Source organism: Entelurus aequoreus, linkage group LG19, assembly GCF_033978785.1.
Source record: "Entelurus aequoreus isolate RoL-2023_Sb linkage group LG19, RoL_Eaeq_v1.1, whole genome shotgun sequence".
NCBI lineage: Eukaryota > Metazoa > Chordata > Actinopteri > Syngnathiformes > Syngnathidae > Entelurus > Entelurus aequoreus.
The window spans coordinates 33,556,857-33,571,856 of NC_084749.1; the positions used below are offsets into that span (position 1 = coordinate 33,556,857).

At 37.1% G+C, this 15,000-nt stretch overlaps 1 protein-coding gene across 2 annotated transcripts in view; it reads right to left on the reverse strand.

Moving 5' to 3' along the window:
* Nucleotides 1-15,000, reverse strand: part of myo1f (myosin IF) — a 49,417-nt gene that overhangs the window by 21,724 nt on the left and 12,693 nt on the right. For both annotated transcript variants that reach the window (XM_062028362.1, XM_062028361.1), the window contains 11 exons: nucleotides 14,618-14,712; nucleotides 14,458-14,545; nucleotides 14,286-14,375; nucleotides 11,938-12,069; nucleotides 11,699-11,833; nucleotides 8,096-8,228; nucleotides 7,536-7,732; nucleotides 7,376-7,456; nucleotides 6,409-6,495; nucleotides 3,217-3,303; nucleotides 1-153 (listed from right to left, as the gene is read on the reverse strand). The exon at nucleotides 1-153 is cut by the window's left edge and continues 15 nt beyond it. In XM_062028362.1, the coding sequence (XP_061884346.1) occupies nucleotides 1-153; nucleotides 3,217-3,303; nucleotides 6,409-6,495; nucleotides 7,376-7,456; nucleotides 7,536-7,732; nucleotides 8,096-8,228; nucleotides 11,699-11,833; nucleotides 11,938-12,069; nucleotides 14,286-14,375; nucleotides 14,458-14,545; nucleotides 14,618-14,712 (1,278 nt within the window). The remainder of the gene's footprint in view (nucleotides 154-3,216; nucleotides 3,304-6,408; nucleotides 6,496-7,375; nucleotides 7,457-7,535; nucleotides 7,733-8,095; nucleotides 8,229-11,698; nucleotides 11,834-11,937; nucleotides 12,070-14,285; nucleotides 14,376-14,457; nucleotides 14,546-14,617; nucleotides 14,713-15,000) is intronic.

A 15,000-nucleotide genomic window follows, 5' to 3' on the forward strand; every position in this document is an offset into this window, starting at 1 on the left:
GTGTATAACGAAGCCTGAGTTCCAGCTGTTGAAATGCTCGTGTGTTCCCACGGCGGCCTGCAGTTTCTGCAGCAGCGTGCCATCTGCGCCCTCGCCTTTGGCATGCATGGTGGCGCACACATCATCCAGCACACTCATCACACCTGGAGGATTCTGAAGGGAGCAGGAAAGAAAAATAAAACCAGGTTGTGATGATCACATGATTTTCCATTCTTCAATTTTTTGTAACATTATGGCTGGCTTCGGGTGACAGGCGGGGGGTTCCCTGGACTGGTCACCAGCCAATCACAGAACACGTAAAGACAAACAACCATTGAAAATAACAATTAGACTTAGACAAACTTTACTGATCCTCACGGGAAATTGTTTGACACATAAAAAATGTTCTTGTATGACATTCTGACAAAAAATGGCATTTGTGTACAAATATCGGGGTCTTTTTTTAAGGTAATTTAATTTATGCATGCAGGTAATAACTTTTAATCCAAATGTAAAGGTTTGATTAATCTGATTAATAAAATATCATTTGACAGCACTAATTTAAAGACACATTTTTCTGTTTGTTTTTAACTTATTATAAACATGAATAATTGACAATTTAACCATAATTAATGTTAATAATTTAAGTTAAGGATAGGTATTAGCTAAGGATACGTTTTTATTTAATTAAATAATACCATAATTAACATATTTACCTCTTTATTTTGTGACTTTTGCTCAAATGTTCCCACTTTTTCAGTGATACCACAATAAATAACTGGCCAATTCAAGATGAGTTTGCACTTTGAAGACCCCTGATGTATTAAACCAGGGGTCCCAAACTTTTTGACTTGGGGGCCGCATTGGGTTAAAGAAATTTGGCTGTGGGCCGGGCTGCATATATATATATATATATATATATATATATATATATATATATATATATATATATATATATATATATATATATATATATATATATATACATATACGTATATATATATATACGTATATATATATATATATATATATATATATATATACGTATACATATATATATATATATACGTATACATATATATATATATACGTATACATATATATATATATATATACGTATATATATATATATATATATATATATATATATATATATATATATATATATAGGGACGGCGTGGCGAAGTAGGTAGAGTGGCTGTGCCAGCAATCGGAGTGTTGCTGGTTACTGGGGTTCAATCCCCACGTTCTACCTTCCTAGTCACGTCCGTTGTGTCCTTGGGCAAGACACTTCACCCTTTGCCTCTGATGGCTGCTGGTTAGCGCCTTGCATGGCAGCTCCCGCCATCAGTGTGTGAATGTGTGTGTGAATGGGTAAATGTGGAAATACTGTCAAAGCGCTTTGAGTACCTTGAAGGTAGAAAAGCGCTATACAAGTATAACCCATTTTTTATTATTTATTTATATACGTATATATATATATATATATATATATATATATATATATATATATATATATATATATATATATATACGTATATATATATATATATATATACGTATATATATATATATATATATATATATATATATACGTACGTATATATATATATATATATATATATATATATATATATATATATATATATATATACGTACATATATATATATATATATATATATATATATATATATATATATATATATATATATATATATATATATATATATATATATATATATATATATATATATATATATATATATATATATATATATATATACACTACCGTTCAAAAGTTTGGGGTCACCCAAACAATTTTGTGGAATAGCCTTCATTTCTAAGAACAAGAAAAGACTGTCGAGTTTCAGATGAAAGTTCTCTTTTTCTGAACATTTTGAGTGTTTAATTGACCCCACAAATGTGATGCTCCAGAAACTCAATCTGCTCAAAGGAAGGTCAGTTTTGTAGCTTCTGTAACGAGCTAAACTGTTTTCAGATGTGTGAACATGATTGCACAAGGGTTTTCTAATCATTAATTAGCCTTCTGAGCCAATGAGCAAACACATTGTACCATTAGAACACTGGAGTGATAGTTGCTGGAAATGGGCCTCTATACACCTATGCAGATATTGCACCAAAAACCAGACATTTGCAGCTAGAATAGTCATTTACCACATTAGCAATGTATTTCTTTAAAGTTAAGACTAGTTTAAAGTTATCTTCATTGAAAAGTACAGTGCTTTTCCTTCAAAAATACGGACATTTCAATGTGACCCCAAACTTTTGAACGGTAGTGTAAATATATATATATATATATATACATATCAGTGGTTCTTAACCTTGTTGGAGGTACCGAACCCCACCAGTTTCATATGCGCATTCACCGAACCCTTCTTTAGTGAAAAATAAAATGTTTTTTTTTTTTTCAAATTCAAGACAAAGTTATATGTTTTTGGTAACACTTTAGTATGGGAAACATATTCTAAGTAACAAAGACTTAATTTAGAGTTTTTTGGACACTCGGGGAACATATTCTAAGTAACAAAGATTTAATTTAGAGTTATTTGGTTAGGGTTAGAGGGTTAGGGCCAGGGTTAGAGGGTTAGGGTTATAATAAGGCCATGCCGAATAAGGCATTAATATGTACTTAATAATGACTAGTTAAGAGCCAATATGTTACTCATTTGCATGTTAAAAAGCAACTAATTAATGGTGAATATGTTCCCCATACTAAAGTGTTACCATGTTTTTTTACTGGTGCACAAAATGAACCGTGCATGAACATCACCTTGTTCCAAGAACAATACCAACACAGTGCATAAACTCACAACAAATTACACACTTGTCTGACTTCTGCTGTTTCCGTATCCATAATACGCAGATAGGGAGAAGTTTTTATTTACACGATGAGTCGGTGTGTCTTGACCTCCGCCGAACCCCTGAGCCCGACTCACCGAACTCCTAGGGTTCGATCGAACCCAGGTTAAGAACCACTGATATATATACATACTGTATATATATTCAGAGCGCGATGATGTCACGTTATCGATTGGAAAATGCATTTTTAGACAATAAGTAACAAGCGGTAGAAAATGGATTAGAAAGGACAGATTTTAAACAATAATAATTAAAGAAAAATTAATTAAAAATCATTTTGGACTCTGGCGGGCTGTATCCGGCCCGCGGGACGTAGTTTGGGGACCCCTGTATTAAACGATTGTTTACAATCTTACCAGTTTATTTTCAATCAGGTCGCACACAATCTTGTTGTTGAAGTATTGAATGGGCGTCCACTTGATGCCTTCTTGAACGTACTCCTCCTGTAGGCCAATAAGAAGATTGGGACATTTTTACAATGCAAAAATAGTGCAGTGCTGTAATTGCTTGTAGTCTGACAAGTGATTTCTTCCCGGACATGAACACCAGTGGTGGTCAACCAAGCCAAGATGGCTGTTGTACAGGAAGCAGTACACAAGTACACAAGCGGCCTATATCCTCCTGCAAAAAGCAGACACAAGCAAAACATCCAACTATGCAATGGAATAAATCCCTCTACTCAAAAAAAGATTTGTCGAGTGATAAAGGATTATTTGTTGCATAACATATCGAACGATCGTGTGCTCCAGACGCCATTCTACATGACAAAACAGATGAAAAGTTGGAAAAGCATGGAGGTCTACAACGTCTTTGTGTGTGGCTGGGTCAAGGAAATTGGCATCAAGACTCTCCCGGATAAATATGCATCGTTTTTGCTCGGGTAAGGTTGCATTTCAGGATTTAACTTTGTGTCTACAGACATGTTTGTTGCCTGCCCTTGCTGTTGCACACGCCGTTTACGAGTATGCGTGTTTTTCACGTCTTTGTCAAAATATAACTTTAGATGTCAACATTGTGTATGTGCTGAAAGCTTCATTTATGATTCCTGTCTTTGGTAAAAGCTTAAAGGCCTACTGAAATGATTTTTTTTTTTATTTAAACAGGAATAGCAGATCCATTCTATGTGTCATACTTGATCATTTTGCGATATTGCCATATTTTTGCTGAAAGGATTTAGTAGAGAACAACGACGATAAAGTTCGCAACTTTTGGTCTCTGATAAAAAAAAGCCTTGCCGCTACCGGAAGTAGCGTGACGTCACCAGAGGAAGGACTGCTCACATTTTCCTATTGTTTACACCAGCAGCGAGAGAGATTCGGACTGAGAAAGCGACAATTACCCCATTAATTTGAGCGAGGATGAAAGATTCGTGGATGAGGAACGTGAAAGTGAAGGACTAGCGTGCAGTGCAGAACGTATCTTTTTTCACTCTGACCGTAACTTAGGTACAAGCTGGCTCATTGGATTCCACACTCTCTCCTTTTTCTATTGTGGATCACGGATTTGTATTTTAAACCACCTTGGATACTATATCCTCTTGAAAATGAGAGTCGAGAACGCGAAATGGACATTCACCGTGACTTTTATCTCCACGACAATACATCGGTGAAGCTCTTTAGCTACTGAGCTAACGTGATAGCATCGGGCTTTACTGAATATAGAAACAAAACAAATAAGTCCCTGACTGGAAGGATAAACAGAAGATCAACAATACTACCAAACTCTGGACATGTAACTACACGGTTAATGCTTTCCAGCTTGGCGAAGCTTAGCAATGCTGTTGCTAATGACGCCATTGAAGCTAACTTAGCTACGGAACCTCGACAGAGCTATGCTAAAAACATTAGCTCTGCACCTACGCCAGCTCTCATCTGCTCATCACGACCCGTGCTCACCTGCGTTCCAGCGATCGACGGTACGACGAAGGACTTCACCCGATCACCGATGCTGTTGGCGGCCCGGAGACGAAGGAAGTCAAGGTGAGGTCGTTCGGCTAGCGCGTTTGCTATCCTCAAAGTCCTCCTGGTTGTGTTGCTGTAGTCCGCCGCTAATACACCGATCGCACCTACAGCTTTCTTCTTTGCAGTCTCCATTGTTCATTAAACAAATTGCAAAAGATTCACCAACACAGATGTCCAGAATACTGTGGAATTTTGGGATGAAAACAGAGCTTTTTTGTATTGGATTCAATGGGTCCGAATACTTCCGTATCAACCGTTGACGTCACGCGCATACGTCATCATACCGAGACGTTTTCAGCCGGATATTTCCCGGGAAATTTAAAATTGCACTTTATAAGTTAACCCAGCCGTATTGGCATGTGTTGCAATGTTAAGATTTCATCATTGATTTACAAACTATCAGACTGTGTGGTCGGTAGTAGTGGGTTTCAGTAGGCCTTTAACTCTTTTAGGTTCTGCTCACATTTCATTTATTTTGTTTAGACTCGCCGAGTTGGTGCTTTTCAAAACAGTCGTAGCAAACATGTGTTTAAGAAATACAAATAATATCAAGATAATACTTAAAAACACTAAACATTAAAAGTAATCAAACAAACCTTTAACAGAGTGATCACTGCAAACTCTTGAATTCTTCGGCTCTGCTCCCTCAGACTGGAGTGTCAGCTATTTTTGTCATCTTTTTTCATAAAATCTTGCACTCTTCCGCCCTTCTTGATTACTTCTCGAGGAACTCTGAAGAAACGTTTATCTTTTTTGTGATTTAAACGGTTTGTACAGCCCAAAACCTACTCAGTGGCCTAGTGGTTAGAGTGTCCGCCCTGAGATCGGTAGGTTGTGAGTTCAAACCCCAGCCGAGTCACACCAAAGACTATAAAAATGGGACCTATTACCTCCCTGCTTGGCACTCAGTATCAAAGGTTGGAATTGGGGGTTAAATCACCAAAAAATTATTCCCGGGCGCGGCACCGCTACTGCCCACTGTTCCCCTCACCTCCCAGGGGGTGAACAAGGGGATGGGTCAAATGCAGAGGACAAATTTCACCACACCTAGTGTGTGTGTGACAATCATTGGTACTTTAACTTTAACTTAACTAAAACAACACAAGCATAGGGCATTTTTCTTTGAGAAAGGCCAAATGGTTTGACCACCAGGCGTATTCAACGAGCCAAACGTGATGTCATTTTGAATCCAAGCAATTGTTCCTGATAATTGCGGGTGAATGCTGAGAGATGTTGTTGCTGAGACAAAATGAAGTGAGAGGACTAAATCCATGAGATAACCTTTGATATGGATTTGGAATCATATCGAATTATTCCTAAAGGTTAGTATGAGGTGTGTTAAAAAGCAGAGCTCCAATGCATACTGTCATTTATTGTAACAACAAGCTACACTCACAGACAGTCCCATTATAATGTGTTTATGAGCGCCAAACCTATTTGTAACGACTCAAATTCAAATAAATGTATAAAACCATTGCCGTTTGTTTGTTTTTTAGAGAAAAGTGGAAGGATGGATCAAAGCAATCTGGAAATTGTGCAGTCACATATTTTTTAAAACACTCATCAAAATATTAATAAATATGCTACCTGCTCAGCCTTCAGTGTCAATTCAATGAATATTTGTTGCAGCTTCTCATTGACAAAGTTGATGCAGAATTGTTCAAATCCATTTTTCTGAAAGAGAAAAGCAAACCATGTCACCTAGATTGTAAATACACCATGTGTCCATAAAGAAAGTTTGTATTACATATTAATAGAGATGTCCGATAATATATATATATCGGCCGATAAATGCTTTAAAATGTAGTATCGGAAATTATCGGTATCGTTTTTTTTATTATCGGTATCGATAATTTTTTATTTATTTATTAAATCAACATGCAGGCCGATATTATCGGCCGATAAATGCTTTATATTGTAATATCGGAAATTATCGGTATGGTTTTTTTAATTATCGGTATTGTTTCATTTTATTAATTAAAAAAAATAAATTAAATCAACATAAAAACACAAGATACACTTACAATTAGTGCACCAACCCAAAAACCTCCCTCCCCCTCCCTCATTCACACTCATTCACACAAAAGGGTTGTTTTTTTCTGTTCTTAATATTCTGGTTCCTACATTATATATCAATATAGATCAATACAGTCTGCAAGGAATACAGTCCGTAAGCACACATGATTGTGCGTGCTGCTGATCCACTAATAGTACTAACCTTTAACAGTTAATTTTACTCATTTTCATTAATTACTAGTTTCTATGTAACTGTTTTTATATTGTTTTACTTTCTTTTTATTCAAGAAAATGTTTTTAAATTATTTATCTTATTTTATTTAATGATTTTTTTTAAAAAGGACCATATCTTCACCATACCTGGTTGTCCAAATTAGGCATAATAATGTGTTAATTCCACGACTGTATATATAACGGTATCGGTTGATATCGGTATCGGTAATTAAGAGTTGGACAATATCGGAATATCGGATATCGGCAAAAAAGCCATTATCGGACATCCCTACATATTAATACTTATTTTATGAGGACCATTTACCTGGAATATTTCAAAACCATAAATGTCTAGTACGCCGATGCTGAACTCTTCATGCGGTTTTTGGATGGCTTTATTAATGGCCTGGACAGGACAGGAGAGGTAGAATGAAAACAGGAGGAAGAGATACGATAGAAATATGCAAATGTGTAAGTTTGGCAACCTCCACCAGGTAGTCAAAGAGTCGTGCATAGAGAGCTTTGGCCAGGGCGTCTCTTGTGTAGGTGGCCTGCTCTCGGTTCAGCGTCACGTCGATGGACTCGGACTTGCCGCCCCACTTTGAGTCCATTTTGCGGCTGGTCAGCTTCTCCTGCAGACGGTTGGGGTCGATGGCCAGCAGGTATGCTGGGAAGGCGAGCACTGGTGGTGGCCACATAGAAAATACACCACAATTATGGATGTCATAAAATTGGAGCAAGCGATCTGGTTGTTAGCGTCACATTGCCACGCAACAACGGCGAGAAGACAAACAAGCGACGGCGGGTTCTAATTTGATCCCGTCCCTCGGGGCAAAAAGAGACAATTGACTAAACCACCTGGGGATGCATGTGTGTGTGTGTGTGTGTGTGTGTGTGCATGATTGAATGTATTCTCTCTTAGGAGTGTTTGCATGTGTGTGTGTGTGTGTGTGTGTGTGTGTGTGTGTGTGTGTGTGTGTGTGTGTGTGTGTGTGTGTGTGTGTGTGTGTGTGTGTGTGTGCACAGTGTATGCTTTGTCACTCACAGTCCATGCTTTCCACCTGCCCATAATTCCCTGCTTCTATGAAGCTGATGTTCCCCAGGTGGAGGATGCCTGCAACAATCTGCAGCACCTGGGCCTGGATATCACCTGGGATCCCAATCACCTGCATGGCTTCCTGCAGACCACAGCAGAAATAATGACGGCGCCACTGCGGGGCCCCTGTTATCTATTAGCGTCGCCACCGGCCACTTCATTGGGTACACTAGCACAATGTAATGAATTCTAATTCAAGAGGTCTGCCTATAGCAGATCTTGCGCAAATTAAGGCCCGGGGGCCCCATGCGGCCCGTTAAGCTTTTCAATCTGGCCCACCGGACATTCCCAAATAATTTTTTTAGTTTTTTAAGAGGGAAAGTGTAGCTGCCATGATGATGTGCAGTGATGTTTTCTAATGACTGTTAAGTCTTGAACTATACAAAGTATTTCAATGGTTGGAATCTGCGCTTATGGATGATATACTAGTTACTATGGTCATCTAATTAGTTACTATGGTAATCTAATTAGTTACTATGGTCATCTAATTAGTTACTATGGTAATCTACGTCACAGCAGCTCAGACGAGGCACCAAGCAGTGTGGGCGGGAGGCGTTTCCACAGACGCGGAAGGAGATTTTCACAACAAAGGTCTAAAGCTTAGTGATGTATCAGATATATCAGATTGCAGGTGGGTTTATTTTGTACCCTTCGCGTTCATATTTTACTGTTCGTTGCATTTTTGTTGCGTTTAACTTGATTGTAAAATATGTCAATCGAAAGAGGGTGTGACATTCATATTTTGTAAATAGTCAGTGTTTTATCGTTCATAGAAAAATTTACAATTCCATTACGTTTTTTAAGGCGGTCTGTCATGACGTTTTTAGCATTCAATCAGACATTATTGTGAGGTTTTGTATTAGTGTTCCTAAAAATAGATATACCGGCCCCCAGACACATTTTTTTCTCTAAATGTGGCCCCTGAGTCAAAAAAATTGCCCAGGCCTGGCCTATAGTCATAATATATTACACTGAATATATTAAAACATATTAAATAGTATTATTACTGTGGTTGCAGTATTGCACAACTGCACGGTTTTATATTGAAATGTCACTGGTTGTCACTAGTGGGTGTCCAGATCCGATATCGATATCGGATATCCATCCGGTATCTGCAAAAAACATCAGATGATATCGGCTTGCATCTAAAGTCTCCGATACAAACAGTCCTGCAGCGTGTTTACTTGTGCTAAGATGGACAGCCATTTAACAGCTAAATTAGGGGCATCCCATACAAATATTTCCCTTCTGATACAATACTGATATTGGAGCATTGAGTGTTGGCCGATACTAATATTAGGGATGAAAAACACTAACTTTATGACAGATTCATGCTTTTGAAGTGGAGTGTTGATTTGTGTTTTAGTGACACGCGGTTGCCACAATAATTAATTCATTTACATCATAGGCCAGTGATTCTCAAGCTGTGGTACATGGGCTCCATCTAGTGGAACGCCAAAGAATCACTTCATTAAATATTCAAACACAGTGTTACTGTTCAAACTGAATGTAATGTTACAGTGGCCATAAATATCAAATCCATTTGTTAAATAAAACCTCTGCCTTGTTTTTAATGAATACTTAGGCTTATTATGCTGCTGTATTTTAATGTTAGTCATTATGGTAGTGCTTGGAGAGCCAAGTGTTTTCTGAGGTGGTACCTGGTGAATAAGTTTGAGAAACACTGCTATAGGCTATTGGGCGCTAGCAGCTACACAACAACGAAGCACAAGACAAACAAAAGTAATACGTGTGCTTAATTGAACAATATTTCAGTCTAAAATATGACAATTGTCAATATAAACACCTCTACTTGATGCACAGCTTGCTTTTTTCTCTATTTTATTGTTGCTAACTGAGCAAACAACAGTAAATACCTGGTCGCTTTTCCAAACGTATTTTGCTTACGTCTTCTTTTCGTAAAGTTTTATGGATTGCATGCCTTGAAGTTGATAGTTTTACTATTTGCTCATACTTAATACAGGAACCGCCTGCTTTTGCCTGTGTCTATTTAAAAATAAACACATGACATTGTTCTGACATACATGATACATTTAGTGTGTTTTTTTGGGAGTAATGTTGTTTTTTTTAAAATTTATTTATCAGATTTTATGGGAGGAATAGTGGAGCTCCTATTGGCTCCACTGTAAGCAGGATTTTATTTACATTTATTTAATATTTAGAATGCATTGAAAAAAAAATCCATCCGTCGTCATGTGTTTCATAATGATTGTGAACTAGAGATGTCCGATGATATCAGACTGCCGATATTATCGGCCAATAAATGCTTTAAAATGTAATATCGGAAATTATTGGTATTGGTTTCAAAAAGTAGAATTTATGGCCTTTTTAAAACGCCGCTGTACGGAGTGGTACACGGACGTAGGGAGAAGTACAGAGCAGTTGCGTCTCCCAGTCATACTTGCCAACCCTCACGATTTTCCCGAGAGACTCCCGAATTTCAGTGCCCCTCCCGAAAATCTCCCGGGGCAACCATTCTCCCGTATTTCTCCCGATTTCCACCCAGACAACAATATTGGGGGCGTGCCTTAAAGGCACTGCCTTTGCGTGCCGGCCCAATCACATAATATCTACGGCTTTTCACACACACAAGTGAATGCAACTTTAACACTGTTACAAATATGCGCCACACTGTGAACCCACACCAAACAAGAATGACAAACACATTTCGGGAAAACATCCGCACCGTAACACAACATAAACTCACCAGAACAAATACCCAGAAACCCTTGCAGCACTAACTCTTCCGGGACGCTACAATATACACCCCCGCTACCGCCAAACCCCGCCCCCCACATCAACCCCGCCCCTCCCCCCCAACCCCGCCCACCTCAACCTCCTCATGCTCTCTCAGGGAGAGCATGTCCCAAATTCCAAACGGCTGTTTTGAGGCATGTTAAAAAAAATGATGCACTTTGTGACTTCAATAATAAATATGGCAGTGCCATGTTGGCATTTTTTTCCATAACTTGAGTTGATTTATTTTGAGAAAACCTTGTTACATTGTTTAATGCATCCAGCGGGGCATCACAACAAAATTAGGCATAATAATGTGTTAATTCCACGACTGTATATATTGGTATCAATTGATATCGGAATTGGTAATTAAGAGTTGTACAATATCGGAATATCGGATATCGGCAAAAAAGCCATTATGGGACATCTCTATTGTGAGCGATAGGCAAAATTCCAAAAAAAAGGTGCAGTTCCTCTTTAAGTCATCCTAAAAGGGGCATTATTTTTATAATTGTGAAAGCATACATTTTTGCAAGTGTACCTAAAGTTGTGGCCAGTATTGAAAATACAGACAATGTATTGTAATATTATGTATTTTTACTCTTTTAACTACATGCAGGAACTGAATGCTGAATACAAAGAAGATACAAAACATGCTTGCAATGTTCTCAACCTCTAATTTTGCAAACCAGACAAAATATAGCATGTGCAGTGATAATAATATTGTTTATCAGCCTGTCGTTCATAAATAACAAGTGATACAATGACACTTGGTATAACGTGTAGAATATGTACCATAGTCTCATGGAAGTCTTTGCTGTCATTGGTTCCGTCCACCTTGTAAGTCCCAGACTGGTTGAGGTACAAGTAGTAGTCTGGGGTCATGATGCCAAGGGCCTCTTTCTGCTGAGCAGTAGCGCCCTCCATCAGCTAGAAGACAGCATTGCAGCACATTAAACAAGCTCATATTGAATGAGCAAATGACACGTTATAGCATGAGAGAAGGAAATGATTCATCAAGTGCCTCATCCGACCTGGTAGTAAATGTGGAAGTTTCTTTCGCTGTCGTTCTGGCTCACCACCCTCGACTTCTCCAGCAGAAAGTTGGAGATTTTGCCCCCGTCCGGCTCGCCGCCTCTGCTGAACTGAATCTCAAAGTATTTCCCCTTGTGGAAAAAGTGACATAGTTGAAAGATTATGTAGTTCCCTGTGCAAATGATGGCTGCATTCAGTTAGACACTTGTGCTATCTCTAAGTAAAATGTTTATGCTCCAGAGTAATCACACAGATAAGACTCCAAATATTTCCATCTGCAAGCTCTACAGTGCATTCAGAAAGTATTCCATTCACTTCACTTTGTCCACATTTTGTTATGTTACACCAGTGGTCACCAACGGAGGATTTGAGGCAAAAGAGAGAGAGGGGCGAGGCGTGCGGGTGTGTTCAGTGGTTAAAATGTGTGCCTGTTTTTTGTTTAAAAAAAAAATTAAAAAAAAAAAGTACTTGTGTACATATGATTTATTTTTATTTTGATACATTTTCCAACATTTAAAAAAAATACCCAAAAAACGTTTTCTCGTGCTCATTATGGGGTATTATGTGTAGAATTTTGAGGACAAAAATGAATTTATTCCATTTTAGGATAAGGCTGTAACATAACAAGATGTGGAAAAAGTGAAGCGCTGTGAATACTCCCCAGATGCACTGTAAATTACCAGCATGCATTGTGCTCTATTGTTGCAACAGGAAACAATGAATTTGGGCTTTTTATGTTTACCATTTTTCGTGGCGTTTGACTGAAAGAGAATGAGAAGTCCACCTGGCAACGTCTTTAGCCTCGGGTTTTGACACAAAACAATGATATATTACTCTAATATACTAATACTGAAACTGAAACTGACTTAGTTTCAGGTATGACTGACTTGTTTCAGGTATGCTTTATACGCTACATGAAATTACTTTGCTTGGTTACAGAGAATGTGCAAAAATGAATGTTGGATAAAATACTAATAATCAAATATGAGTTAAAAAACAAAACATATGTAATGTGTGCAATGTTAAAAGCAAAATAATAAATAAAGATGTAAACCCTCAGACTATATACTGCACTGCATCAACAGACTTTTCAGTTAAATTGTTGCTCTATTTTAAACAATTATTAATTTTCTTTATATTCAATTGTATATTTTAAAAAGTGTCAGGGAGTTAAGAGTGTCTACAAAACTGTTGGATTAATATTTTTGTCTATTTTATTTATTTATTTATTTTTTATTTTATGCTCAAATCTCTGAAAAAAGATAACATGTTTTTTACCCCAGTCTTTCTACATTTACTATATGGATGATGCCTCATTTTATGCACATTTTTCAAAATAAAAAAGCTGACAATTAGATCAAATGGGAATTCAAAGGGTGAAAATAATAATATAATAACAATAAAATAAAATTTATATTTATTTAGAACTTAAAATTATTGAGAAATTTGAGCTGCTATTAAATTATGAATTAAGGATAAATAGACTCAATGATGAATATCAAATAACATAAGGGTATTAAGATTATTAATTGTTTCTGGGCCTGACCATGGTAAGTTGGTTTTATTAATTGTATATCGAATATTATCATAGCTAGAGCATTAAAAACAACAGTCTACAAACATCTAAATATGTTTTTTTATAACATTATGAGTGCCCCCGAGTCTTGAAAAAACATCTTTTAATCACGTTTATGTTCTTCTATTCTAATATAGTAATGCTACTTGAGGCTGAGCCAATCAGTGGTCATCAGACTGAACCGCATGCTTTGATAGCTTTGGTTTCAGCTAGTGGCCAATATTACTGTAATATTTATATTTTTAGTTTATTTAGGCATTTTTATGCTTGAAAATGCTTATTTTAAGCCAAAAATATGTTAAATATGCCTTGATGGCAACTGTATTTACTGTAGCTTGTGCAGCGCTAAAGGAAAATAAAAAAAATATAAAAATAAAATTGTAATAAGAGTAATTAAATGTACCTATAATAACTGTTGAATTAAATGACTTTATTTGCTCGTTTATCCAGATCCTCACCAAAAACGAGGTATTGTTTTTTTGGCCCTTTTTTTTTTTTTTTTTTTTTGCATAACTGTTAAACTATGTCAAAATGACTGCTGTGGAAAAGGTAATTAAAACAACAATTACTGTAGTACTACTGTGTTTACCAGCATTGCAGTCCCACCCCATTACTGTAGTTCAGAGCTAATCAATTGGGCCAAATCCAGCCCAGGAATGACCAATGTAGGTTTCTCTTTCACCAGACAGCAACTTCATATATCTCAAAAGCTGCATGCCCCCCGAAAATAAATGTGTATTCCATCCATAATAAAAGAGTAGTAGTACTCACAAAGCGGCTAGAATTGTTGTTGCGCACAGTTTTGGCGTTACCAAAGGCTTCTAGGAGAGGATTGGACTGAAGGATAATGTCTTTTACGTGCTGGAAGACAACAAGTAGGTCAGCGATATAGCACAAATATTACATATATGGACACACAAGTACTGTACATGCTGTGGTCTACCTGAACTTTTGCTCCCCCTCCAGATACTTTGGATATGTAGCCCATGATGTATTTGGCAGCCACGGTCTTCCCGGCGCCGCTCTCACCACTATCAAAGGGACAGGAAATGATGAAACACACAAATATAACAGAATCATTGACAAGGTGAACATTCGGTCACCTGATGATAACACATTGATTTTCTCCATCAATCAACATGTTTCTGTAACTGTTGTCAGTCAAGGCGTAGATGTGGGGTGGATTCTCATACTGGGCCTACACACACACGTACACACAACAGTATACGTGTTGAATTGTGTACTGTCAACACATAATTTACTTCAAAATATATGCGTACAGTACATGTGATTTAAAAAACAAAATATTTTTGAATACATATTCAACAATTTTTTAAAATAAACTTTTCACATTGCCATTATGGGATATTGTCTGTAGAATTTTGAGGACAATTAATTTATTCCATTATGAAATAAGGTTGTAACATAACAAAATGTGAAAAAAGTAAAGCGGTGGGAAAACATTTTGTATGCACTGTGTATATAT